The 25607-nt window shown below is 39.4% G+C and overlaps 1 protein-coding gene across 2 annotated transcripts in view; it reads left to right on the forward strand.

Annotated features, from left to right (window-relative positions):
- Positions 1-25607, forward strand: part of TRPC4 (transient receptor potential cation channel subfamily C member 4) — a 250889-nt gene extending 225282 nt beyond the window's left edge. For both annotated transcript variants that reach the window (XM_053563930.1, XM_053563931.1), the window contains 5 exons: positions 6481-6676; positions 10127-10321; positions 22621-22662; positions 22795-22884; positions 24663-25607. In XM_053563930.1, the coding sequence (XP_053419905.1) occupies positions 6481-6676; positions 10127-10321; positions 22621-22662; positions 22795-22884; positions 24663-25358 (1219 nt within the window). In that variant the 3' untranslated portion in view covers positions 25359-25607. The remainder of the gene's footprint in view (positions 1-6480; positions 6677-10126; positions 10322-22620; positions 22663-22794; positions 22885-24662) is intronic.

A 25607-nucleotide genomic window follows, 5' to 3' on the forward strand; every position in this document is an offset into this window, starting at 1 on the left:
TTGAATAGAAATGAATCTTTCTGATGTAAAATAAATACCTGGTACACTTACTTTTAAGTTTTAGTAAAATCATCTTTTCTTTTGAATGACCTCACTAAAAGGAAAACTCTATATACTGCTATTAAAATGTGGAATAATAAAGGTAACCTATGTGCTATTGACAGGACATTAAATGTGAACAAATGTGAAACCAATCGCATTAGAAAATCCAAGTATTTTTTAGTATTTCATGTGCTTTCCAGGTATTAAAGTCTCTTCACATTAAAGTCTCGGTCCTTACCCAAAATTTAAGCATCTAAAAATAACCCACAGTGGAAACTCAGGATTAATCTAGCCTTTATGATTATGCTTATAAAACTCTTTGCTCATACCCAAATGAGAAATAGGCAGCGCTCTTTGTTTGCCTCCAGTAATTCTCATAATCGGCTTTGCAGACAGCACAGGTCTGCCAGCAGCACACAGCTCTTAGAGAATATTTCTCTATGTATCCGTGCCCATTCCCTTCCCACACTGATAAATTCTGGTTAATTAACAGATGAATTAAGAAGCAGTGATTTTCCTCTACACAACCACCACATGTGAACATGCTATGACTTTGTAGATGATTTAAAAGTCAGACCTTCTTGGTAGACCATCATATAAGAGAGGGTCTTCATTTATCAGCCGGGAGAAAATCAATAGTCTCACATGAACTTAATCACTGATAGCTAAAATGCTTTGTTGGCTTCATTCCACATCTGCTTTTGTCTTTGATGCCAATATTTAAAACTCCATTTTAATTCATCAGCATCTGTTTATTTGTACATAAAATGTTAATCTCAGCCTTTTATGAACCTCATTTCCTTTCAGAAATAGATTTGATATAAACGATGGATCATGAAGAAAACACAAAATCATCTGGCCTCCCGTGGTCATTTCATGCCTTGTTCCCAGCCAGCTCTTTCTCCATCCTTCTACTCCTGAGCAGAAGTTCTCCCTCTGAGCAGCTCCCTCAGCTTTGACCCATTCCCACTGCTCTCCTCTGACCTGGGGCAGGAGGGATCCTTGACACCTCTTGCAGGAACATCCTATAACTAGCGTTGTCTTGGATGACATGCTAGTTTTAATATCTAGACTTATCCCCATCCCACCCCCCATTTGGGATCTTTGACTTGCTAACTTGGCCAGGTAACTTGGACTAGGGATTTACACTGGTCAGATATCAGCTAGCTGTCCCCTTCACAAATGGAAATTCTGTCTCCAACATTCCTGGCTATTTAGTCTGCTGACTATTCTCCAGGATTTCCATGAGAGAATCCTTTTGCACATTCTGTCTTGTTACTTTATACTCTGTACCCCGAGGCAAACTGCTTGCAAGACCACCCCATATGTGTCTGCTGCCATATCTTTCTCACCCCCTAGTTAGTCTTTCAAAGAGAACTTCCAGACACTAGAACTAGCACCTGGGACTGTGTTACCCTCCAGGATCCCTGGTCCCTAGACTCAACCCTTCTGACCTATGTGATTCTGAAGCAATCGACAAGGTTACATCTAAAACTGCCCTGACGTATGATTCCCTAAAATGTCTAGGAATAAGTTTCATACTTCCACATGTAGTCACTCAATAAACACCTCTACCTGTTCTCTCTACCTTGGCCCTGGCACCCCTTTCTCACTTCCCAGGCCTAACTCCAAGTCCTGCCACTGGGCTTCACTTTCCATCATGAATCTTCCATCCTGCTTTCTAGATAATCTCTCCAGACCCAAATCACAGGCTCTCCTCTTTAAAGTATCAGACACAGCCCCGTTCCTAGGCTTGACGTCCCAGGTCCTTAAATGATCTGCCACCTGCTTCCTTTTCTAATTCTGGTTTCAACTTTCCCAATTCCCCAGCAATACTTTTCTGTTCCGCTTTTCCTAACGAGTTATAAATCTCCAAATATGTTATTGTCTTCCTCATCCCAGAATGCCCTTTTCTGTCCTCCCATTTGTTAAAATTTTTATTCTTTTTCCCACATTCTACCTCAGATACACCTTTTCCAGGATGCCTTTCTTGGCCCCTAACTCACTGTGAACTTGCAGCACTCACAGCCTAGGGGTCCCGTCTCCTAGCCCTCCCGCACACCTTCCCCACGGACACTCCTTCCTATCCCTTTCCTCAGAAGGGAGCTTAGAACTACAGGTGGCTAAAAGATACCAAATGTGTAGCCATCGAAAGTATTCTATGTACAATTTGAGCTCATAGTCCTTGGGAGGGAGTTCTCCTGCGAGGACAGAGGGGTGTGGCTGGTGATGCATATCAAGCAAAGCCTTCTGTGTTGGTTGGAGCTGTATTTCTAATGGCTGGACCTGGCCAACTGTAGTCACACTGTATTTGTTTTGGTTATCAACTAAAAACAAAACACTCAGATGGGTTTTGTGTTAATTTTTGCTTGCTTGGTGTCTTAACCTCATGGGATAGAGGAAAATTTCAGTTGTAGAGGGTGGTGCCTGTGGCTCAAAGGGGTAGGGCGCCAGCCCCATATGCCAGAGGTGGCATGTTCAAACCTGGCCCCGGCCAAAACCTGCAAAAAAAATGTTCAGTTGTAGAATACATTACCTTTTTTGACTTGTTCAATCTTTCTGGTCATAAGAAAATAATGAGGGAAACACATGAATCTTATAAAGTAGCTATTGAGAAATATATTCAAAATACAACTGACAAAATATCTTTAGGAAGATAGAATCTCAGGGTTTTGTCTTAAAACTCTCAGGGTTTTGTCTTCAGCCCAGATTTTTTGCTATCTTTTAATTAAGTTATAGCATTATCTTGGGAAATTTTCAATACTCATCTCACCACAGAATAAGGAAAATATTAGTCACATAAATGCTTCTGATGTGTAATACAACTGATGAACCTTTAATCTATGGCAATGTTGGTCTCAATAGATTTGGGAACCACTAATGATCAAAACATTTTTGAAAGCAATGGCTTTGAATGTTAATCCAGATCGAATTTTTAAAAGTACACCTACTAAAAGAAATAGCTGATACCAGGATCTTAACATCTAAGATGTAAATGTATTTAAGTGGAACTCTTCGGTAAATCCCAACATTGATGGATTCCATTGAAAGAAGAAAAATAAAAGAAAGAAAGATTAAAGCGCATAGTTAATCACAAAATGTCATTTTATTTTGAATTTTCCCCGTTTTCAATTTTACTATGTCAATAAATATTTTGCTGAAGGGTTTACTAATGTTGTTTAAAAGTTAGTAGTACTTATTTTAGACAGAAGCAAATAAGTACTATTCAACTGTAACAACCCAGTTATTCTGCATTACTGGTTTTATTTGAAAAAGAAACTGTTATGGGATTTGTGTTGTAACATTTTATGTAATTTATTATATAACTTACAGTATTAAACTTGTAACTTTCTCTAAACTGCTATTCATGTCAGGGGAAACAAGCTAAATTACGTTTGTATATTCACAGTGAGAATACACATTCTTTGGAAGAAACAATATAAATTTTTCACATTCAATCCAAAGAACACTATCATTAACTTTAGAAGTTGTCCTTAAAGTTACTAAAAATAAAGAACTCATGACCATGGGCCAAATTTACTTTGAGAAATTTTTCAAAGAATAGTTTCTAGCAGCCTTTGTCTAGGGCCAATGAACTACATTAAACTCTCCCTAATGTTGGGACCTGACCTCTGGATTGTCCTTTTAAAATACATGTTTTATATGGCTGGGTGTGGTGGACTGCACCTGGTATCGTATCACTGTGGGAAGCTGAGACAGGAGGATCCCTTGAGCTCAGGAGTCTAAGACCAGCCTGAGCAAGATCAAGACCCCCATCTCTACTAAAAATAGAAAAATTAACTGGGCACCTGTAGTCCCAGCTACTTGGAAAGCTGAGGCAGGAGGATCGCTTGAACCCAGGAGTTTGAGGTTGTTGTGAGCTAGGCTGACTCCTCAGAACTCTAAGCTGGGCAACAGAGTGAGACTCCTCTGTCTCAAAAAAAAAAGAAAGAAAGAAAGAAAGAAAAAGAAAGGGAACACCTGATTACCTCCTCACACAACCGACAGCATTCTGTTGCAGAATCACAGTCTGACTAAAGTTGATCAGATGATAATTTTATGATAATCTATTGTTCCATCCTTTAACAGCTCTAGGAAAGATAAAGAATTAAATTTTGTATCCTAAAATTAATTATTCAATTAAAATATGAAATTGTTTATTTTTTCCAAAAGCCCTACATTTGGGAAAATAAGTCCTGAACACCAAGTGAAGCATTTTTAAGTAGATCCTTTTGATTATATAAACCAGAAATTTATGCTTTATTTCAAGTAACAGGCAATTTGTTATAAGAATCAAGCACAGAAGGATAGCCATTTGATCCTCTGAGCAAAGGTAGATCTTACTTAGGGCAGAGCACAGAGCAAGCCCTGGCTTCAGGAAGATTAGGAGTCAGCAAAGTGCTGGCCAGGGAGTTGTTGCTCTGCATATCAGCGTTAAAATGATTCAGTTACTCCCTCTGTCTCCTCAGAGTTTACTTCTCATCTGGCTTGTTCATCCTCCATTCTCTGCTTCTTGGTTGGTGCTGTCTCAAACTTTGGCATCCTGTAATTCTAATGACCCTGATTCTGTGTAATAACCCCCGTTATCTCAGTGCCTTTAGGCAACTACCTCATTATCTTCATATTTCTAAGGTAAACTTTCCTAGAAAGGTAATGTGATCATTTTCCTCATAGGCCATGCCATAGACCATGGGCCTTACGTGAATTGTCTCTCCTTGGGTCACTTGACCGTGATTGACCTAAATTTTTGGAGTCCATGGATGAGGAGCTCCAGAGATTTCCATAAGGATCACCTCTCCATAAAAGGGTATACAGGGAGAAATGTCACTGGGGTAGAAAGGTACCAGAAGCTGTAAGTGACCTGGTCCTACAATACAGTTTCAATCCAATGCTACTCTCCCGACAGACTCAAATCTCACCTTCTTAGTCACCACGCCAAGGTGAGAAGGTTGTGTTTTATTTTTATTATATAATTTAAATAGTCATTTTTTTTTTTTTTTTGTAGAGACAGAGTCTCACTGTACCACCCTCGGTAGAGTGCCGTGGCGTCACACGGCTCACAGCAACCTCTAACTCTTGGGCTTACGCGATTCTCTTGCCTCAGCCTCCCAAGTAACTGGGACTACAGGTGCCCGCCACAACGCCCGGCTATTTTTTTGTTGCAGTTTGGCCAGGGCTGGGTTTGAACCCGCCACCTTCGGCATATGGGGCTGGCGCCGTACTCACTGAGCCACAGGCACCGCCCTAAATAGTCATATTTTAACCATTTCTCAAGGAGTATAAAAGCTCTGTCATATTCTCATTCCATTATACTAATATATTATAATGGTCCCACTGAAACAAACAAATCTCCACTTTGGTTCGGATGCTCCTCAGCTTATTACATTTTTTGGAGTAAGTCAAGGAAACTTTACTTACAATAAAATTACCAGAGTTAACTCATTGGCTCGGATCAATAAACTGTTCCTTGAAATACAAAAACCGAAAGTAGAAACAAAAAATCCCCAAACACATTTTATTGTTTAAGCATCCTGAGCCCCTTTGCCATCTTACGGGACACGCTATGTGCAGTTTTTGTGTAAATGTAGAAATCTGTAACAATGACATTGCTTTTCACCCTCCCACAACCAAAGCAAAATCAAGTAAAAGAACCTGCTTTTGTAAAGCCGAAGTTTGTTATCTATTATTTACTATCCATCACTCAGCACCCTAGGACAGGGATAAACAAACTTTCTATGAAAAAGACCAGATAATACATATTTTAGGTTTGTGACACGTAGAGTCTCTGTTGCAACTGCTTCCTTCTCCCACTACAGTACAAAATAAACCATAAACAATACATAAGTGGATGAAAATAGTTTTGTTTCAATAACATTTTATATATGGACACAAAAATGTGAAATTTATGTAATTTCCCCGTGTCACAAAACATTATTCTTGTTTTGTTTTCTTGCTTTTTTTTGAGAAATAATCATTCTTACTTTCGTGGCCATGAAAAAAGAGGGCATGGGCTACATTGGTACCACCTTGCACTAGGTAACTTACTGTATCTTTCAAAGCTTTGGGTAAGATTAAGTACACTTGGGAAAATTAAGTACATCACTTTTACTAGTTTGATGAAAACAATTTTCTTTCCCTCTTTTTTTTTTGGCTGGGGCTGGGTTTGAACCCGCCACCTCCAGCATATGGGGCTGGCACCCTACTCCTTTGAGCCACAGGTGCCACCCTTTTTTCCCTCCTTTTCTTAAGTTTAATTCTGCAAGTGTCCTAAAAGATTACTTTTATGTTGATAGAAATTTTTAACTTAATCATATACACCATATATATCATACCTATCTATCTAAAATAGTACCAAGTTCTATTGTTATACCTTGTTGTATTATGTAATATAATGGTTCTATTAATGTAACTATTAATGTCATTCTATCTCTTTTCCAGGTTATTTGAGACACTCCAGTCTCTGTTTTGGTCAATATTTGGGCTCATCAATTTATACGTGACCAATGTCAAAGCTCAGCATGAGTTTACTGAGTTTGTTGGCGCCACCATGTTCGGGACATACAATGTCATCTCACTGGTTGTTCTACTCAACATGTTAATAGCTATGATGAATAATTCTTACCAACTTATTGCTGTAAGTTGACTAACTTTAATTCAATCTCCCCCCCCCCACCCCCGGGAACATGCTGTTCCTCGTTATACATCATCTTATTATCATAGGAAATAAGACCTATACTTGGCTGTTCATGAGGCAGAGAAAAATCCTAAGTGGTTAATTTAAAATCTTTTAGCAGTGTTACACATATGTGGTTATATATTACTCTATTTTTGCCAGTTACACGACTAAAAAAATAAACTAACTCTACTTAGCCAGGCTGTCAATGGCTGTGGTGAGCAGTGAGGATGGCTGATAAATAAGCACCCTGCGGCATCTGCCAGCTGGGCTCTCCTCTGTGTCTGTCTGTTTACCCTTCTCATATGAGTAAGCACATGCCTGCCGGGCAAGACTCAAAAGATAACCCCGAAGGGATTCTGGTGAAAGGTAAAGTCAGGATTTTCAGTTTCTTAAAGCTTGGATAAAGCAATATTAAAGTCATACTGAATTCTGCAGAGGAATATATAATATGTGTTTATTTGAAACTCTGGACTCCAAACAATTTAGCTTAATGTACTTATTTATTTATTCAACAAATACTTATTGAGCACATATCTGTTGCCAAGAACTGGTTTAGGAACCAAAAGTACAGAAGCAAACAGGAAAGACAAAGCCCTTTATCCAGTTGAATGCACGTACTTGAGATTTATGTCTATGACAAGTAGCTATAGCAACAAAACAAAACTCATATGGGAAGGAAATGTATTTCTTATGTCTTTCACAATTACACCTTAAACAAGGAGCATTTTGTAAGCATAATTATAGGTGGCACATTTTCTCCACAAATAACTACAATTGTATCTGTGAATCTATGGTTAAAACCTCTGATGTGTTATTATTGGTATTTTTTTTTCATCAAGTAGCACCCTGAATTTTACTTAAACTGTCTTTATGGAGGTACATTTTTCTCATAAGACGCTTGTCAGTGATAAAAAAAACTGCATGAAACATGAAAATAAATTGTTTTATTTAATGGCTACAGACTGAAGTATTCCCAATGCGTAATAATTCCTCGGACATACCTAGGTCCTAGCATTCGGAGGTGAATATTTGGACTTGTAGATATTTGTAAGCATCTTGCGATCTGAAATTTTTAATGATAGTCTCTCTATATTGTTTCAGAAATCCTGTATTCCTCTAGTCAACACTTTTCCAAAATATTAGAAAGCTGCTAATTATTATACTGCTAAGAGTTTGGATCCTGTAAAACATTGGTCCTACTTTCATCAAAAACAGAACATCATTTTAGAATAGTTTGACATTTTCTTATTGCTTCTTGGTGGGGTGTGGGGTGAGTAACTTCATTACAGAGATGAGAATTATCTTCAAATTTCTCTTTTTAATGAGCCCCAGCTCTAAAAGGAGCAAAACCAGAGCAGGCACTGAGAACCTCAGACAAGTGTAGTCCCCGACGCTCTGCACACGAGGCCTCTTGGACATGAGCATGCTAAGCATTGAACGTTCACCTCTCCCAGAATAGCAGAATTTACTCGGAAGGCTTTTCCTTCTGCGATCCCTAACCCAGAACCATGGGGTAAAGTGAGAAAAAGGAGGAAAATGTAACAAATGAAAGGCAGAAGCAATCAGGAAGGTCATAACTAAATCCTGCTTCCTAATCACTCATTTGTTCATGGATTAAACATGCACCATGCACTTGGCACATGCCAGGCACAGGCCTGAATTTAGAGATACAAAGAAGTCTCTGCTCTCAAGAAAAAGGTAATACAGTAAGGACAAAAAAAATCCAATATTGAGAAAAGAAATTCGAGAATGTTATGAAAGTGCAGGACCTTGACGTGGGTTGGAGATAAAACACAGGTGAAGCCTGCCGGGGGCTGGGGCAGACTTCCCGGGACAGAGGATGCTGAAACCAAGTTTCAAATGTTGACTAAGAGTTCGAGGTGAATAGTGGAAGGTGGCTTAAACTTTTCATCTCCTGAACGCTAAGCACTGTGGACTATGTTATAGACCCTCTTAAAATCCCAAACCCTGAACAAAGGAAGCAGCTGATTAGTGACAGCAGTGAAAGAACATAATTTGTGACTCCCCGAGAATCAGAGAATGAGAAGGAGTATTCACAGGCCACGGCTTTCTCTAAGTTACTGTCTTTTTATTTCCTTGAGCTAAATCGACTGAGTCCCATTTTCCATGCCTGCAGCAAACAATATACCAGTCTCTTCACTAATGGAGCACAATCAGCCAGATTCTATGCATCTGTTTAGAAAAAAATAGTAGTGGGAAGGAGAAAGAAAGGGGAGGGAAACCGCAGCTTCTGCCTTTCCATTTACGGAGCAGTCCATGCAATCGGACATTTGCTCAGCAGTAATGAAGGCCACGCATTTTCCAGGTACGGTGATTTTTGTTCCAAGCACAATCTGTCCAGTATCTGGACTAAAATCTATATTGTACAGAGTAGACATGTCCGTCTTATCACCACACAGCACTCATCACCACACAGCAATTTAGGAATATTGAAATGAAGCACAGTCTAAGGCTGTGTCCTCCTCTAAAATCCAAGTTCTTGTTTATAATATTAATTGGTCATAATGAACTATTCTGAATTCTAAAATGCACGTATGCCTAGTTTCTACCACCTCCTACTTCCCAGATTTTCTGCTCACATCAGATTTATGGCTAATTTAAGAAGAGACTGGCTGCCCTATATCTAATCGCCACAGATGTTCCAAAGTTTCCTCTAGGAGATTAGTGGAGTGAGTAATACATTCAGAGGGCTGGGGGAGACAGGCTCAGGCTGTGGGCGACCGCCAGCCTTACTCCTGTCTACTGACACTTCACCAAGGTTATGTCAAGGTTCGCTGCTGCGTCAGAGAAGCCTTCTACATGCAGGGGTTCTCAATCCGTGGGTCGCGACCCCTTTGTAACTGTGAAAATACATCATGGCATTAGGAAGGTTGAGAACCACTGTAGGGGAATTTCTCTCTGAGTTTATGTCTGCCTGAAGGTGGCCAAGAATTATGCCACCTTCAGGCAGATATGATGGAAACATATCCTGGCGACACTGAAGGCTAAGCCGTGAGCATCTGTGTAGATAGCATTCTCCTGAGCTGGGCTACCAGCCCTGGGGGGGAGACATAGTCTTATTTCTGGCCAGAATCTAATGAAAGTGAGCTAATGTGAACCTGCGGTGTGGGAGACGCAGATTCGTCTTCAGGTCGTAGCTAATCACTGCAGTCTCTCTAACACGGAGTTACTTTAGAAATCTGTTACTCTGAAGAAGGATGAGAGGTGATGTGAAGACTCCAGAACCAGTCAGTGGTTCTGTTTGTTTTCTCCCGCAGTTTTGTTTTTATAAGCAATTTAATTAATGTTCCAAGAGCCACTTGAAGTCAGGTTACGGGCTCTCTGTGAGGTTCAGTTCACCTTATTAATTAAGAAACCTGTCAGCAGTTGTCATATCCTCCCGTTCAGGACCATGCAGATATAGAATGGAAATTTGCTCGAACGAAGCTGTGGATGAGTTACTTTGAAGAAGGAGGGACTCTGCCTACGCCCTTCAATGTCATCCCAAGCCCCAAGTCACTGTGGTACCTCATTAAATGGATATGGACGCACTTGTGCAAGAAAAAGATGAGAAGAAAGCCAGAAAGTTTTGGAACAATAGGGGTAAGAACCCAGCATGTTAGTATTACTTTTTTTTTAATGGTGCATTTTAAAATAATTGTGTTCCTTATTAAAATTGAAGGTCTGTACCTCACGGTTCTTACTGATGACATATTATGAACATTTGTAGCACCTCTACCATGATGAAGGCGCTCTCTGAGTACCTGTGACTTTCTCACAAGCCCATGTCCTGCATCTGGGGCAGCCACTGCTATTTTAACAGGAGCCACCCCTTCTCATGGGCCTTCCTTGTCCTGATAATCAAGGCTGGAGGAACTGGCACATTCTCTTTCAGTACTTGGGTTTCCAGCTCCGAGTTATTTGTCTCATTACCTGCTCATTGTCTGTTTTGCCCCCCATCTTAAGACCATGAGGTCTCTTCTGCTCAGCTTGTATTCCTCATGCCTAACATAGGCACCTGCAAAGAGCATTTTATCCTTGATAGAAATTCTCATTTGAATGACTGAGTACATGTTATAATTTAAATATGCTGCACCGAATGTCAGCTGTGATCTCAGAATGTATTTAGCTAATTTCAATGTGTGGATTCCACTCCCTATCACATTAGATGCCAGGAAGTCGGCATCTAAAAATTATACATAGGACTGCTCAGACATGCTCCTGGCCAACTAGAAGATCATATTTCCTTCGGAAGCTTCTTTCATATTGGAAATGCAGAGTTCCGTTGCTCTCTGACTTTGTTTTCTAATTTTCAAAGTTCCCATGGTGATGTTTGCAGAATTAACACACTAACGTTCATTAATCACTTTGTGTCAGAGAAATTGCTCTGGAAGTATTTAAAATTGCCATTACATTACATATTAGAATTACCAAATAATAATAGATATTAAATCAAAAAATCAATGGCTGGGCGTGGTGGCTCATGCCTAGCACTCTGGGAGGCTGAGGTGGGTGGATTGCTTGAGCTCAGGAATTCAAGACCAGACTGAACAAGAATAACCACTTGTCTCTAAAAAAAAAAATAGCTGAGCAAAAAAGAAAAAAAAAAAAAAAAGCTGAGCATTGTGGCAGGTGCCTGTAATCCCAACTATTGGTGAGGCTGAGATAAGAGGATCACTTGAGCCCAAGACTTTGGGGTTGCTGTGAGCTGTGATACCACAGCACTCTAACCAGGGTAACAAAATGAGACTCTGTCTCAAAAAAAAGAAAGAAAAATGTACATTTGTTTTCATTTTAATTAACATTGTTTATGACTACTAGTTATGCCCTAAGCAATCCTTCCAGTTTTTAACTTTATGCCGTAGGCATTGTCATCAGCCCCAAATGCAGCTTTTTCCTACTGAAAGTCTCATTGATTTTCTTCTCATCTCAGTTACAATTCGAATTTTAAAGAGAAATTGATTGGTAAGTGAGTATTGCATACAGAGGGGAGCTTAGAGAGCCAGTTAAATTCTTTCCTATTTACTATCACCCATGAACGAGGGTGACCACAGTTGGAGAACATGTCTAATCTTAGAAACCAAAGTGAATTTTTGATAAAGCCCTATCCTGCAATCCTCACACCAATTTAGGGACTTTATCACTGACCTCAGAAAGGAATGAAACCATTTTACTCCAAATGTTTGATTTGTCTGTCAAAAAATGCTAAATACAAATTACTAATAAAAAAAAATGGTTGCAGGATAAATGTAATGACTTAGGTTAAACAAGCAACTGTTCCATGTGTTCTCCCTGCCGTGACTTACCTAGGAAGCAAAAGGGAAGCTGGGAAGCAAAACGAAGTACGACACAGTGGTCTCCGCTCTCCATTCCATCGATTTTAATGTGAGAAATACAGAAGTTAGAACATGTTACGTAACACATTTAACATCATAGTCACGTGCAATGTGACAGCAGTGTGAGAAACAATTAATGTTTTCCTTGAGGAAGCAGAAAGGTTTCAAGGAGATGAAACTCTGGATGACTTCTTTCTAGATCAAAATACACTCATTCTTTGTCCCAAGATCTTATTCTTAAATTTAGGAGAATTTTTAACTTGATCCCTGAGAAGACATTAATGGTTAATACGATCTTAATATGCCTCTTCTCACAAAAGTATTTTGGTTTAAAAAGAGCTTCTGGGCCAAAAATATGCTCACTCGCCAATATAAATTTGTCTTTCATATTTTCATTTTAGGCAATAGCACAGGGAATCTTGGTTTTTAAGATGCCAGGAGATAGCTTGGTGCCCATGGGCTCAGTGAGTAGGGTGCCAGCCACATACACCGAAGGTGGTGGGTTCAAGCCTCACCAGGGCCTGCTAAACAACGACATCTGCAACCAAAAAATAGGGCGTTGTGGTGGGCACCTGTAGTTCCAGCTACTCAGGAGGCTGAGGCAAGAGAATCTCTTAAGCCCAAGAGTTTGAGGTTGCTGTGAGCTGTGACATCACTGCACTCTACCCAGGGTGACATGGTGAGACTCTGTCTCAAAAAAAAAAAAAAATGGCAGAAGACTTGTAAAGAAGGTAAAGGAGCCTACTCTGATATTTTAAGAGATCCATTTGTACCATCAACAAAAACAATAATCATTCCAGAAATTTGGCTTCTGGCCCTCCCACCCACCTACCTCTCACTGCCAACTCGCTGGGTTAGTAATATGTCACCAACTTTGCCTAGATTTATAGAGGAACTCTCAACTCCTTTGGGCTTTTGTATGAAAGTAGTAATTCACACCTTTCAGATGGAAAGAGCAAATGGCATAAGTTAAAGAGCTTTTATTTTCTTTTTTGTTCCCCAAAGTCATTTTATTTTTTTTAATTATTAAATCATAGCTGTGTACATTAATGCAGTCATGGGGTACAATGTGCTGGTTTTATATACAATTTGAAATATTTTCATCAAACTGGTTAACATAGCCTTCCTGGCATTTTCTTAGCTATTGTGTTAAGACATTGATATTCTACATTTACTAAGTTTCACAAGTACCCTTGTAAGATGCACCGCAGGTGTAATCCCACAAATCCCCCTCCCCCCTCCCTCCATTCCCTCTCCCCCTTCCCCATATTCTTAGGTTATAACTGGGTTATAGCTTTCATATGAAAGCCATAAATTAGTTTCATAGTAGGGCTGCTGAGTACATTGGAGCTTTTGTTTTCTATATTTTACTGGTCTCAAACAAACCCCATAAATTTCTTTTATGTCTGTATCTCTAAATTTGAGTCTTCTCCAAGATGACACACAACAAGAAAATTCAAAGCTAATCATGACCCCACACCATCCCTTTCTCCTTTGCCATGTAAATTCTACTAGCTGTTGGTAACGGATATTTTGATGCTCTGGCAATTTGTGCCAAGCTAAATAAATATTCCTAGTCATGTCTCTTTTTCACTGGGTGAGCACCAGCCTAGTCAAACTCAGTGTTATCTAAATGCAGTCTTTCTTAGAATTTCCATTTCCAGAAAGAGAAGGACATGGTATTTTGATTGGGGTACTCTTAGTTGAGTTATATATACATATTTTTTTTATTTATATGAAAATAAATAATATATATTATTTATAAAGAAGCTCTAGCCTATAAAAAAGACAAAAGCAAACTGTGGTGTTTATAATATTCATAGAGTAGTTAAATGAGAAAATAATGTCAAAAAATAATTGAGTTCACTTTCAATGCTTTTCAATTTGGCTAATCCTCCTAATAGTTCATTGAGACATGCATAAGGGATGTACAGGTGTGTAGCTAGTGATTAAAAGGTGACATTGAAACGCCAAGGACAGTCACTTGGTAAAACCCAAGCATGGCTCAGAATACAGCATTGTCCTCCAGAGGGACCTTGGACACCATTCAGCTCAACCATTTCCTTTGAAAGAAACTTTTTACTTTTTCTGCTGTCTCGGTGTCCCTTAGGACAGACTGGGGACAAGCCTGGGTTTTTTGTTTCCCAGTCCATCGAGCTTTCCATTGCCCTCTCTTATTTTCCTGAAAACCCCCATGAATATGTAACAATAACTTTCATGTTGTGTATTTTGTTTTTTTCCAACCACTTTTGCAAATCCTATCATTGCTTTCTGTTGCCTGGTAGACTCCTGTGTTCCAAAGCCTTTGTTTAATGGGCTGGTTAACCTTCTGTTGTTATTCCCAACTTGCTTAAATTTATGCCACATTTTCAAAGGACAGAATTAAAGCTCGACTAGAGGATACTCATTTCTTGGAGGCATTTTCTCTAATTGTCTCATTGGTGGCTCACTTACTGGCCCTTGTCACCTGGCCTTTGCAGGAATGTCACCCAGGTGCTCATTCTATTCACGTTCCAGGAAGAGCCTGGGAACCCTTTGCACTTCTGGGTTGCTAATGGCCCCTCCTTAGAAGCCCATTATTAGTGATCTTATCTTGCTATTTATGGCTTCCCAATAATACTGATAAAACTATCCCTGAAAACTCATTAGCTCGCTTTTTTGTCCTTGTACCTTTGGACTTCTTTTAATGGGCAATTGGGAGTTCCGGGTAAATTAATCTTTCACTTGACTGCTTTATGGTGAAAGCATAAATGAAGCAGAAATGCTTTATTATTGAGCAAAATATTTATGATAGGAAGCAACCCCATTATTGAGAGATGGCTTGTCTCTAGGCAATTATACAAACATCACCAAAGGGGCAGCCTACTCAGAGCACGATAATCAACATGAAGCATGCTCTAGCTTGTGAGATGTTTGATATTATTTCTTGCCAAATGGTTTTCTTAACCTCACTTTACCAGCAAATATTCTAAGAATTAAAGCCCTAGCTCTCAGACGTTAAAGCATGCTAGAATCATCAGGAATCTCTACTTCCCAGACATTTCCACCTTGTAACTTTAATTAGAAATTCCTATTCAAGAAATCACTGTTACCTGAAACAAAACCAGCCTTCTGGCTTGTTGTTCAAACGGTCCAGCTTCATTTAATTAACATTAAATGATGCTAATAAAATACTCACCCAAAATATTGAGCTAAGACAAAACGGTTTTTAACGCCATAGACTTACTTTAGAAATGAAATGCTTGCATTTTAGAAGGTAATATTCTGGGACAGCGGCTGTGGCTCAAAGGAATAGGGCGCTGACCCCCTATGCTAGAGGTGGCAGGTTCAAACCCAGCCCTGGCCAAAAGCTGCAAAAAAAAAAATGTCAATATGCTGAACCAGAAAAAACTGAGTCTTTCAATAAACTCATAAAAAATGAGTTTTTGAACTTCCTTAGTTTTGGTTTCTATTTTCTATTTTCTCTCAAGCACACAGTTAGGAGAACACAGGCATGGTCTCTGTCAGGGTCACCGTGCATCACGCACCTCTCACTTACAGATGGAATTCTGGAGCCTGACCACTGGGAGCACAGACTTCTGCTCAGTTAAGTCACACAAAGGAATTAGGAACCAAATGAATCAGCATCAGCTATCATTATAAAGGAAGAATGCTAATGGTACAATCCTCTCAGATTCATCTGTAGTGATTATTTGTCCAAATGTATTGTTCCCTAATCTTGATGACTCACAGTTGAACTACAGTCATATCAGTTGACAACCCAAAATAAGGGACAGCATTGAAGGTCACACTCAGGGGAGGTTTTTTGAAGCCAAAGTTTGAGGAGGTGCCTGGAGGTAAAAAAATAATAATAATAATAAATTAAATTAAAATTAAAAAAATCTATCACTGTTTCTCTGAAGGGGAATTTGTAATTTCAGTATTTACAGGGAAGGCTTACAGAAACAAAGCAGAGTGAGGTATTACATTCTTATGAGGCCCAGGAAACCCTCCTTTTATATAAGCAAAGGTTGAAATGAGGAAGCATCAATTATGTAGGTGTCTCTGGGAAGGTAGAAGAACGTTTGATCTTGCTTTGTCTGTGTTTTGCACCTAGGAACATAAACTTGTATTCAACATTTATTACTGTGGAATTGAACAAAATTCTTTTCTTTTTTTGAGACAGTGTCTCATTCAGTCCCCCAAGCTAAAGTGTCATGGCATCAGCCTCTCTCACAGCAACCTCAAACTCCTAGGTCCAAGCAGTCCTACGGCCTCAGCCTCCTAAGTAGCTAGGACTACGGACATTCACCACAATGCCCAGCTAAATATTTTCTGTTTTTTGTAGAGATGGGTCTCAATCTTTCTCAGGCTGATCTCAAACTCCTGAGCTCAAGGAACCCTCCCACCTTGGCCTCCCAGAGTGCCAGGCCTGAACAAAATTTAGTTTGGGGAGCTAGGCTTAGCCTGCATACTCATAGCTGCAATTTGCATGTGCTGGTCTGAGGAGGCCAGCATGAAATTTCCTTATAAGTGATCTGTGGGGACAGTGCTTTGTAGAGGCTGAAGGCCTTTTACCTTTCCTGGAGGATCTGGCAGACTCCTAATACTAGTAACAGCCATTCATTTGGAAGTGGGTGTTGGGTGACTCTGCCTCTAGGGTTGACCTTCCCTTTTGCATAAAGAGTTGGGGGGGGCAGTGTTTTGAGAGTTTTATTTTTCTTAACACAGTATTCATCCATGACTGTCTCTGGATCCTTAAGTTATTGCTTTAAGACTTATTTGCTGGCAGTGTCAGGATGTACAAGAATTAATTGCTTGACATTTGTTATATTTCAAGAGTGAGGTCCTGAATATTTGATTTGACAATACAACGTTCAGACATTTCGCGTGACTTAATTTTATATGTTTAGAAAGTATGTTTATGAAGAACAATATGTAGAGGCATGCTGTAAGGATAAAAAAAGTGTGTTTGTAGGAAACAAGTTGTAGCTTCATTTATAACGGAGCCAGACTCTAATTTTTTGAAAAGGAATCACATCCTGGAACCCTCTCTTGTATTTTTACTTTTTGTAAAGGAGAAGCACACAGCGAGCTGCATCCCTTAAGGGATTCACTGAACAAAGCAAAGACTAAAAGGTATAATTTATGGGCTTAAAATCAGTGATCGACAAAGACCGGAGTGGAAATTGCCAGGAACCAGCCACATGAAGTGAGCCCAACGTTCCACACAGTGGACGTGGAGAGAATTGGAGAGACATAGTGAGGAACTGTGACAGCCAACTCCCCAGAGCCCTCTCTTTTGCAGCCACAAAACCCTCCTTGCTCTAAAGGGACCTGACACTTCTATTGAAATCCTGGCGTTCCTTGCAGCACCAGAGCTTCCTCACTAGTTGTCTTTTTCCTTTTCACTAGTTCTGTGATCTAAATACTGCCAGTGTCTTACCCTAACAAATCAGGAGGAACCTGTGAACTCTGAGCCATGTTAACGTGACACACAGGTTTGCTCTTCACTCCTGCCTTGAAAGCAGCTTTGCTAAGGAACACTCTACACAGTCTCTTGACTTCGGATAAAACGTACAAAAAAAAGTATCAACTTAAAGTCTACTTTATTTTCCAAAATATTTTTCCTTGAAATCCAGTTAAGAAAAGAAGGTCCTTGATTGATCATGTGGTGCATTTTTCCTGTCCCAGACTCAGCTGACAACCAATCTAATTTTTTCAAAAAATAACTGCAAAATGCAGCTCCAGAAATTTCCTAGTAACATTGTCAATGTGAGCTCATTCACTGATAAGTTCCTTAATCCCAACGTAGATCTCCATTGTAATAATTCTACCTAAATTATTACTTTTAATACAATTAGTGAACATGTAGTCATTGCAGATTATTTTTGTCAGCATGTGAATGGCTTAAAAGAAAACTAAATGCTCATTAGCCACTTAAATACTTTTTAATGAAATGGCCTTTATTATATTACTTTCGTAAATGCAGATTGGTCAATTCTCCTTGACACATTACTGGTCATTTTCAGTGATGATTATAACATACAGTGTCTTCTCTTATGATGATGAATCCCTTTGAAGCTCAGCTGATCCCCAAAGGAAGATTACAAACATCCCAGATATCACCGATGGTGGTTCTATTATATACTATCTAAGGGTGTCACTAATGGCCAGAAATTATTCTTATCCTTAAGGTGAAGAGTATGTACATTATAGGGAAAATTTCGTCCCCACCTCCATAAAAGATAGACCTAAGTCCTAATTCCCTGTACTTTAAAATGTAACCTTGTTTGGGGCAAAGGGTCATTTCAGGGAATTGAAGGGAATGCAGTTAAGATGAGGTCAGGCTGGACTAGGGTCCATATATGAACATGACCATGTGAAGACGCAGAGACACAAGAAGAACACCATGTGGGGACGAGGGCAGAGATTCGAGATAGACAAGTGCAGGCCAAAGGTGGCCAGGGATGGACAGCCACTGTCAGAGGCTAGAAAACTTGCCTCTCCCTGACGGCTGTTGCCAGGTGACTATTGCAGAAATTAAACTTTCATCACTTGTCACTCAACTAGCCAAAACCCCCAGGTGCCTGGTAAACACTGAATTCATGGTGCCATCTGAGATTCCACCTAAAAAATTTTAATTTTTTAATTAAAAATTAAATTCCTGTTTCCCTAGTGGCAGAGACAATGCAGTTAGACTGCAGGAAGTCCCCACCTTGCTTGCTTTCTACCCCCAGCATATGTGGGCACCCTATTCCAATCTTCCAGAACCCCTGTGCATCTCTGCCTGTCAAAATCCTGTAATTCCTTTATGGCCAATCTAATACCTTGCTCCCTGGATGAACACTGTAATGGATTCTTTCCTCAGCTCAAGATACCTCTTCCTCTCATACATAAATAGCTCTCTCACAGCCCAAGCAGGGTTTTCTATGGTATTTTGCCTTCATGGGTGGGCATTCATGTCGTTGGCATTTTACCTTGGAAACTCTAAGCTGTGTAAAGGCGAAAGTGTCTTACTCATGTCTGATTTCTTAACAGTCCACTGCCACGTACATGTAGCCACATTGCCTGTGGCTCAGTGAGTAGGGCGCCGGCCCCATATGCCGAGGGTGGCGGGTTCAAACCCAGCCCCGGCCAAATTGCAACAAAAAAATAGCCGGGCGTTGTGGCGGGCGCCTGTAGTCCCAGCTGCTCGGAATCGTAAGCCCAAGAGTTAGAGGTTGCTGTGAGCTGTGTGATGCCACGCACTCTACCGAGGGTGGTATGTGAGACTCTGTCTCTACAAAAAAAAAAAAAAAAAAATTTGCTATTCACAATAAAATTCTGTCAAATTGGCCCTGTAAGCTAAGATACATGATATAGAAACTCACAAAGGAGAATTCGGGGTCATAGCAAAAATTTAATGTCATGCAGAAATCTTCATAAAAGAACTTTTAAGTTTCCGTAAAAAATGACTGCCTACGGAGTTTGTGTCACATCTGTCCAAATTTACCAGACCCAGCCCCTCACTCTATTATTTACCTGCCAATTTCCTACCTCTGAAGTTCTCTACTGCCAAGCGTAAAGACATTCAATGATTTAGTGAAGGAAATGCTCTCTGCACAGCATGAAATGCCATGAATATCACACCAAGAGACACGACTACATCTAGGCACAGACTTTTTGTTTCTTAGAGGTCATCCTAAAATGTGCCAGACTATGTACAAGTATTTTTAAAAGTGTATTAAATCAGGTGGTGCCTGTGGCTCAGAGGAGTAGGGCGCTGGCCCCATATACCAGAGGTGGTAGGTTCAAATCCAGCCCCAGCCAAAAACTGCAAAAAAAAAAAAAAAGTGTATTAAATCATTTATCAAAAGGGGAAAAAATGGAAAGAGTACAGGAGCTAACAATAGTTCACAACAGATGCCTTAAAGCTCTTACTTAATCTTCAAAATTATTCTGTGATTTTATCTTCACCGGAAGACTAAAAATTGAGGAAGATAAACTCCCTAACGAGGATTAGCGAACTTCTTATTGCACCTGGGTGTGATTTTTAGGTCCGTGTTCTTAATGTTGTAACGTACCACATCCCAGAAAGTAAGAAAGTATAAACAGGCAGGCATGTTAGTAATGGCCGCTGAAACAAGAACCTAAGTTCTGGTGCTCACCAGAGAAGCAGAGATTAAATAGACAAGGGACATATGAGCTACAGAATTTACTGTTTGTTTGATTGGACACATTGCATTCATTTTTGGGCTTGATATTCGGAAGATGTTTAACTTCATCCATTCCTATTTTCATAGATGGGATTTTAAAGTTCAGTTTTCTGTTATAATTTCACAAGACTAAAATTAGTCTTGTAGTAGTACCATGTAGATGTGGAAAGTGATCAGCTGGCAAGACAACTTAGCCTTAAACCCGAAAGCAATCATAGCAGAATTATGGTTTAAAATGTGGTCTTTGACTTTTTTAAATTTGTATTAAAATTTTGAACTTGGTGTATGAGTAAGGTCTAGTGAAGCGAAACAGTTTACACTCACTTAATACTAAAATGTATCATAATAATTTTTTCTCATTATTCATGGTTTGCTGGTTCTGTTCTGTTATACTTAGTTTTTGTTAAAGAAATTAAATCAGGACTTGTAACTGTTCTCTGCTAGAACAATTTTTATTAGATTTTAGAAAGATTCTAAATCAGAATAGTGAAATTGCACAGCACCCCAAAATAATAATAAGTAGAATAAATTGTTTTATATAAAATTTAGAGTTTCTGTCTACTTAAATCATGGAAAACATATCTCTTATATAATATTTAAATTGGTGTACAGCTTAATTTAGTATTTTTGTTTACTTCTAGTAAATTTAAGGAGATCTGAGGATCATTTTTCCTCTCACGGCTCTTTCAGTCTTGGATTTCAGCTGAACTGTGTCTCAAAAGGAGTCAGACATCTCCATCTGGTGGCCCAGTCACAAAATTTCCCAGCTATACTTTGTTCAAGAGGCTCTAATTTCGTATTGTTTCAAAGTTCCTAGTTTTTAAAATTAAGCCTCAACCATAGTGATTTTTTTTTAATTTATTTCTTATGCAGAAGTGAATAGTATTTAGAATGATCAGTCTCATCTGTTCCTACAAGTCACTACTAATCATGAATTCATTCTACAGACAGTGGAAACACAATGCTCCTAATTCTCTGAAGTGAAAAAAAAAAAAAATAAAAGACTTGCTTTCAAATTTTTGGGAGGGGGGAGGTGGGTAGAGGGAAGGGGATTGGTGGGATTACACCAGCGGTGCATCTTACAAGGGTATATGTGAAACTTGGTAAACGGTCTGTGAAGCTAGTGAATGATGCCCCATGATTATATCAATGTACACAGCTATGATTTAATAAAAAAAATAAAAAATTAAAAAATTAAAAAATAATAATTTTATTCATTTTGAATTTATCTTCTGTAAAGAATAAAAACATTTGCTAAAAAAAAAATATGTTACAGTGATGCCTGCACTGCTCTTCAAAATTCTATTTTATCAGCCTATGATTAAGTATTTATTAAGGAACGAGATCAAAAGCTTACTTAAACCAAAGATAAGTTATCCCTTTTTATTTCTCACAATTTACCAAATTAACTTCTTTATTATAGACATATTCTTTATGTTAGGTTATTTTGGCCAATTTTCTTTTTTACCAATCAATACTGATTGATGTTTATTCAACATAGATAAATTGGGATTATATACTTTTTCCTAATATTTTTAGAATACTCGTGAAATCTGCAACTATATAATTTTTGTGTCATTTATTAACTCAATTCATGATGGACTTTCTTTAAATCATTAAACAACTTCTCTCTCCATTTTACACTCCAAAATCACTGCTCTGTGCTAGCCCCATCTCTGCTCCCAAACCATCTGATTTCTTCAAAATGTGAGCTGGGATTCACATTTATTATTTTAAGTGATAAGTTAATAAATGCTATGTTTGAACAGAATCCTTTACTTGAGCAATGCCTGTGGCTCAAAGGAGTAGGGTGTCAGCCCCATATACTGGAGGTGGTGGGTTCAAACCTAGCCCCGGCCAAAAACTGCAAAAAGAAAAAAAAAATAATCCTTTACTTATTTATTTAATTGTTTATTTTGCTCAATCCAGCCATCTAACTAGAACCAGAATCCCGTCTCACTGTACATGTGATTGAAGTTAATGTTGAAGAGTTCAAATGAGGTTTCTGTTGCTGTGTTGACATTATAAAGACTTCTCATTTTTGCTTAATATAGCTTATATTTGATATGTCTTAGCATCAGTTCAAGAGATTTGGGGTGTGTATCAACTATGATTAATTCTCCATCACTGTCTGTCCCATATGAGAACATCTCCATCATTGTTAATTGATTCTATGTTTTAAATATCACATAGATTGTATATTTACACCTTATTATATGTTTTTCACTCATTCTTTTGATTCATGTGCATCACTCTACAGCCATTATTCCTCGACTAGTAAAACTCTCACTTTGGGGAAAAAAAAATAAAAACATTCTTAATTTAAAACATTTTTCACAGTGACTATATAGCAATGTAACCAGAAAGAAAATGTCCCCTTGCTTTTCAGAGGCGAGCTGCTGATAATTTGAGGAGACATCACCAATATCAAGTAAGTTCTCCTTATATTCTATCTTTATATGTACATTAAAATAAAATAAAGACCCCCTTCAAAACTGACTGACGCAGCAGATAAGTCATGTGGATGCACTGAATATCAATACTGTGTTCTAAAATGCCCCAGGAAGTTATGAGGAACCTGGTGAAACGCTACGTGGCTGCTATGATTAGAGATGCTAAAACTGAAGAAGGCCTGACCGAAGAGAACTTTAAGGTAACTTTTTTCTTCGTCATCGTAATGACAGGCAGATTCTACAGAATGTGGAACCAAATACAGCACATTAAAAGTCAGAAATGGATGATTTTGTGCATTTCTGACTTCCAGTGTGCTGTATTTCTGCTTGAACATTTTACCTATAGAGTTTATCCTTAATGCGAATTTGAGATGTTTGCAAAATTAACACTAGTTCATGTCATATAAGCCTTTTAAACAAAAATCAGCGATGGAAACTCAGCCAAGTGTTCTAGGAAGCCTGCACCTTGTAATTTTAAAATTAAGACCTGTTGAATTATAAAAACAAACAAGAAATAGCAAGTGGTGAAATTTCTTCTCAAGATCATTTTCAAACATACAGAGAAAATCCTGGTGCCTCATGACCTTCTGACTCACGGATCCCAGGAACACAATACAGAGTGAGCTTTAATTTTGGAACGTTTAGCTTAATTTCTAAATCAAAGACATTTAGTACCCATCACACTACAAAAATCATCTGTGTATTCTCCTACACTTTGGTAGCAGGGAATTTAAAGTTTTAGTTTAATTGTAACTCATACTTAGGAACTTTTTTTTTTTTTGCCATTTTTGGCTAGAGCTTGGTTTGAACCCACCACCTCCGCCATATGGGGCTAGCGACCTACCCCTTTGAGCCACAGGTGCCACCCCATACTTAGGAACTTTTTCCTTGAGATTTTTTAAAATTCTGTAAGAGGAAATAGGTACAATGAAATACAATATGCTTGAATCAAGTGTTTAAAATGCTTTTGGTATTTAGCATGAGTACTTAGAGACTTTGAAATAATGATTCAAATCATTAAGATCTTATAGAAAAAAAAACCCCACACATTTCTTTAAAAATGTATAGGAGGCCTTTAATAGATATAAAAAGCAGCAAGTTTGAGCAAAAGAATGAAGTAGACGTCAGTTAGGTAACAAGACAGTTAAATTGCAAAACTAAAAGGACAAATTAAAAATTGGGAGTCAAGATATTCAGCCACAAAATTTAAATTTGGAAGTTAAATGATTCATTTAGGAGACAAAAACATTGCAGGACGGAGGCCGCAAAGAAGGCCACTGTCAGGTTAAGAGTGGGGATTCAGTTACCCAACAAAACAAGGAAAAGGATGAACCTAGGAAATATCTCACCTGAACCAAGTCATAGGATGACCCAGATGTGGGGGTAAGGGTTACCTTTATTGAACATAAACTGGTAATTAAAATTGAAATTGAAAGTTAACTGACCACTCTTAAGTAGACTCCACTTTAAGTATTTTGTTTTAGATATCCCTTTGGACAAAAGAATCTTATAAAATACCTTCCTGAGAAGCCGGGAGATGAATACTTACAGCAAGTACTTAAAACTATATTCCCAAAGAAACCCAACGTACCCAACTACACACACTGGTGGAAAAGATAATGCTTCCTATTTCTTTTCCCATTAACCTTCGGAAATATCCTTGTGGCTGTAAAATTCCAATAGGGAAATCAGCAGACATCAAAGTAAAGCCAAGTGGCAAATGTTTAAAATGGGAATTCTAAGTAGAATCCCAGCGGAGTAGAATTCTAACCCACATATGAAATGAGAAAATGGGGTGGCGCCTGTAGCTAAGGAGTAGGGCACCGGCCCCACATACCGGAGGTGGTGGGTTCAAATCCGGCCCCAGCCAAATACCGCAAAAAAAAAAAAAAAAAATCACTCAGCTGTTACGAAATGAGAAAATGTTGTCCCCTTAGTTTAAGTCACTACTTAATTTGCCATTTCAAATTCCATTCAGGAGCTAAAGCAAGACATTTCCAGTTTCCGCTTTGAAGTCCTGGGCCTGCTGAGAGGGAGCAAGCTTTCTACCATCCAGTCTGCAAACGCCGCCGAGGAGCCCCCCAGCTCGGCAGACCCGGACGCAAGGAGCGACGACGAAGGTCCCAGCAAGGACAAGAAGAAGAACTTCAGCCTCTTCGATCTGACCACTCTGATCCACCCGCGGTCTGCAGCCATTGCCGCCGAAAGACACACCATAAGCAACGGCTCCGCCCTGGTGGCGCAGGAGCCGCCCAGGGAGCGGCCGAGGAAAGGCAACTTCGTGACCGAGATCAAAAACTTCGGATTATTTCACAGACGGTCGAAACAAAGCGCTGCCGAGCAGAACGCAAACCAGATCTTCTCTGTTTCGGAGGAAGTGGCCCGTCAGCAGGCGGCGGGCCCCCTGGAGTCGCGAGCGCTGGCCTCCCGGGGCGACCCTGGCCTCCCCGGCCTGCGCGAGCAGTGCGTGCTGGTCGACCACAGGGGGCGCTGTGCGGACGCGCCCGGGGCCCGCAGGGCCTGCTCCTTCGACTCGGAGAAGGTGGTGGTGGAGGACACTGTCCCCATCATCCCCAAGGAGAAGCACCCCAAGGAGGAGGACTCCAGCACAGACTACGACGGGAGCCTCCCGGACACGGTCACGCACGGCGACTACGTGACAACCAGGTTGTGACACTGCAAAGAGGAAGCGTTTAGCGCACACGTCTGTATTTCCCATTGTGCAATACAGGTTGGGGGAAAACGTTTAAAATTAAATTAGCCAACGCTACCGTACACTTTATAGCATTTGTCACCTGTGGCGTGTTCCCCTGTACGATGTTGAAATAAGGCAAAGGCAGTGGGAAACCCTGGTGTTTTGTACCCTGCTTTTGCTGCCAAATTTGTTTTACAATTGTTTTTGTTAATCAATACACGCACCTTG

The sequence above is a fragment of the Nycticebus coucang genome, chromosome 15 (assembly GCF_027406575.1).
Source record: "Nycticebus coucang isolate mNycCou1 chromosome 15, mNycCou1.pri, whole genome shotgun sequence".
NCBI classification, from domain to species: Eukaryota; Metazoa; Chordata; class Mammalia; order Primates; family Lorisidae; genus Nycticebus; species Nycticebus coucang.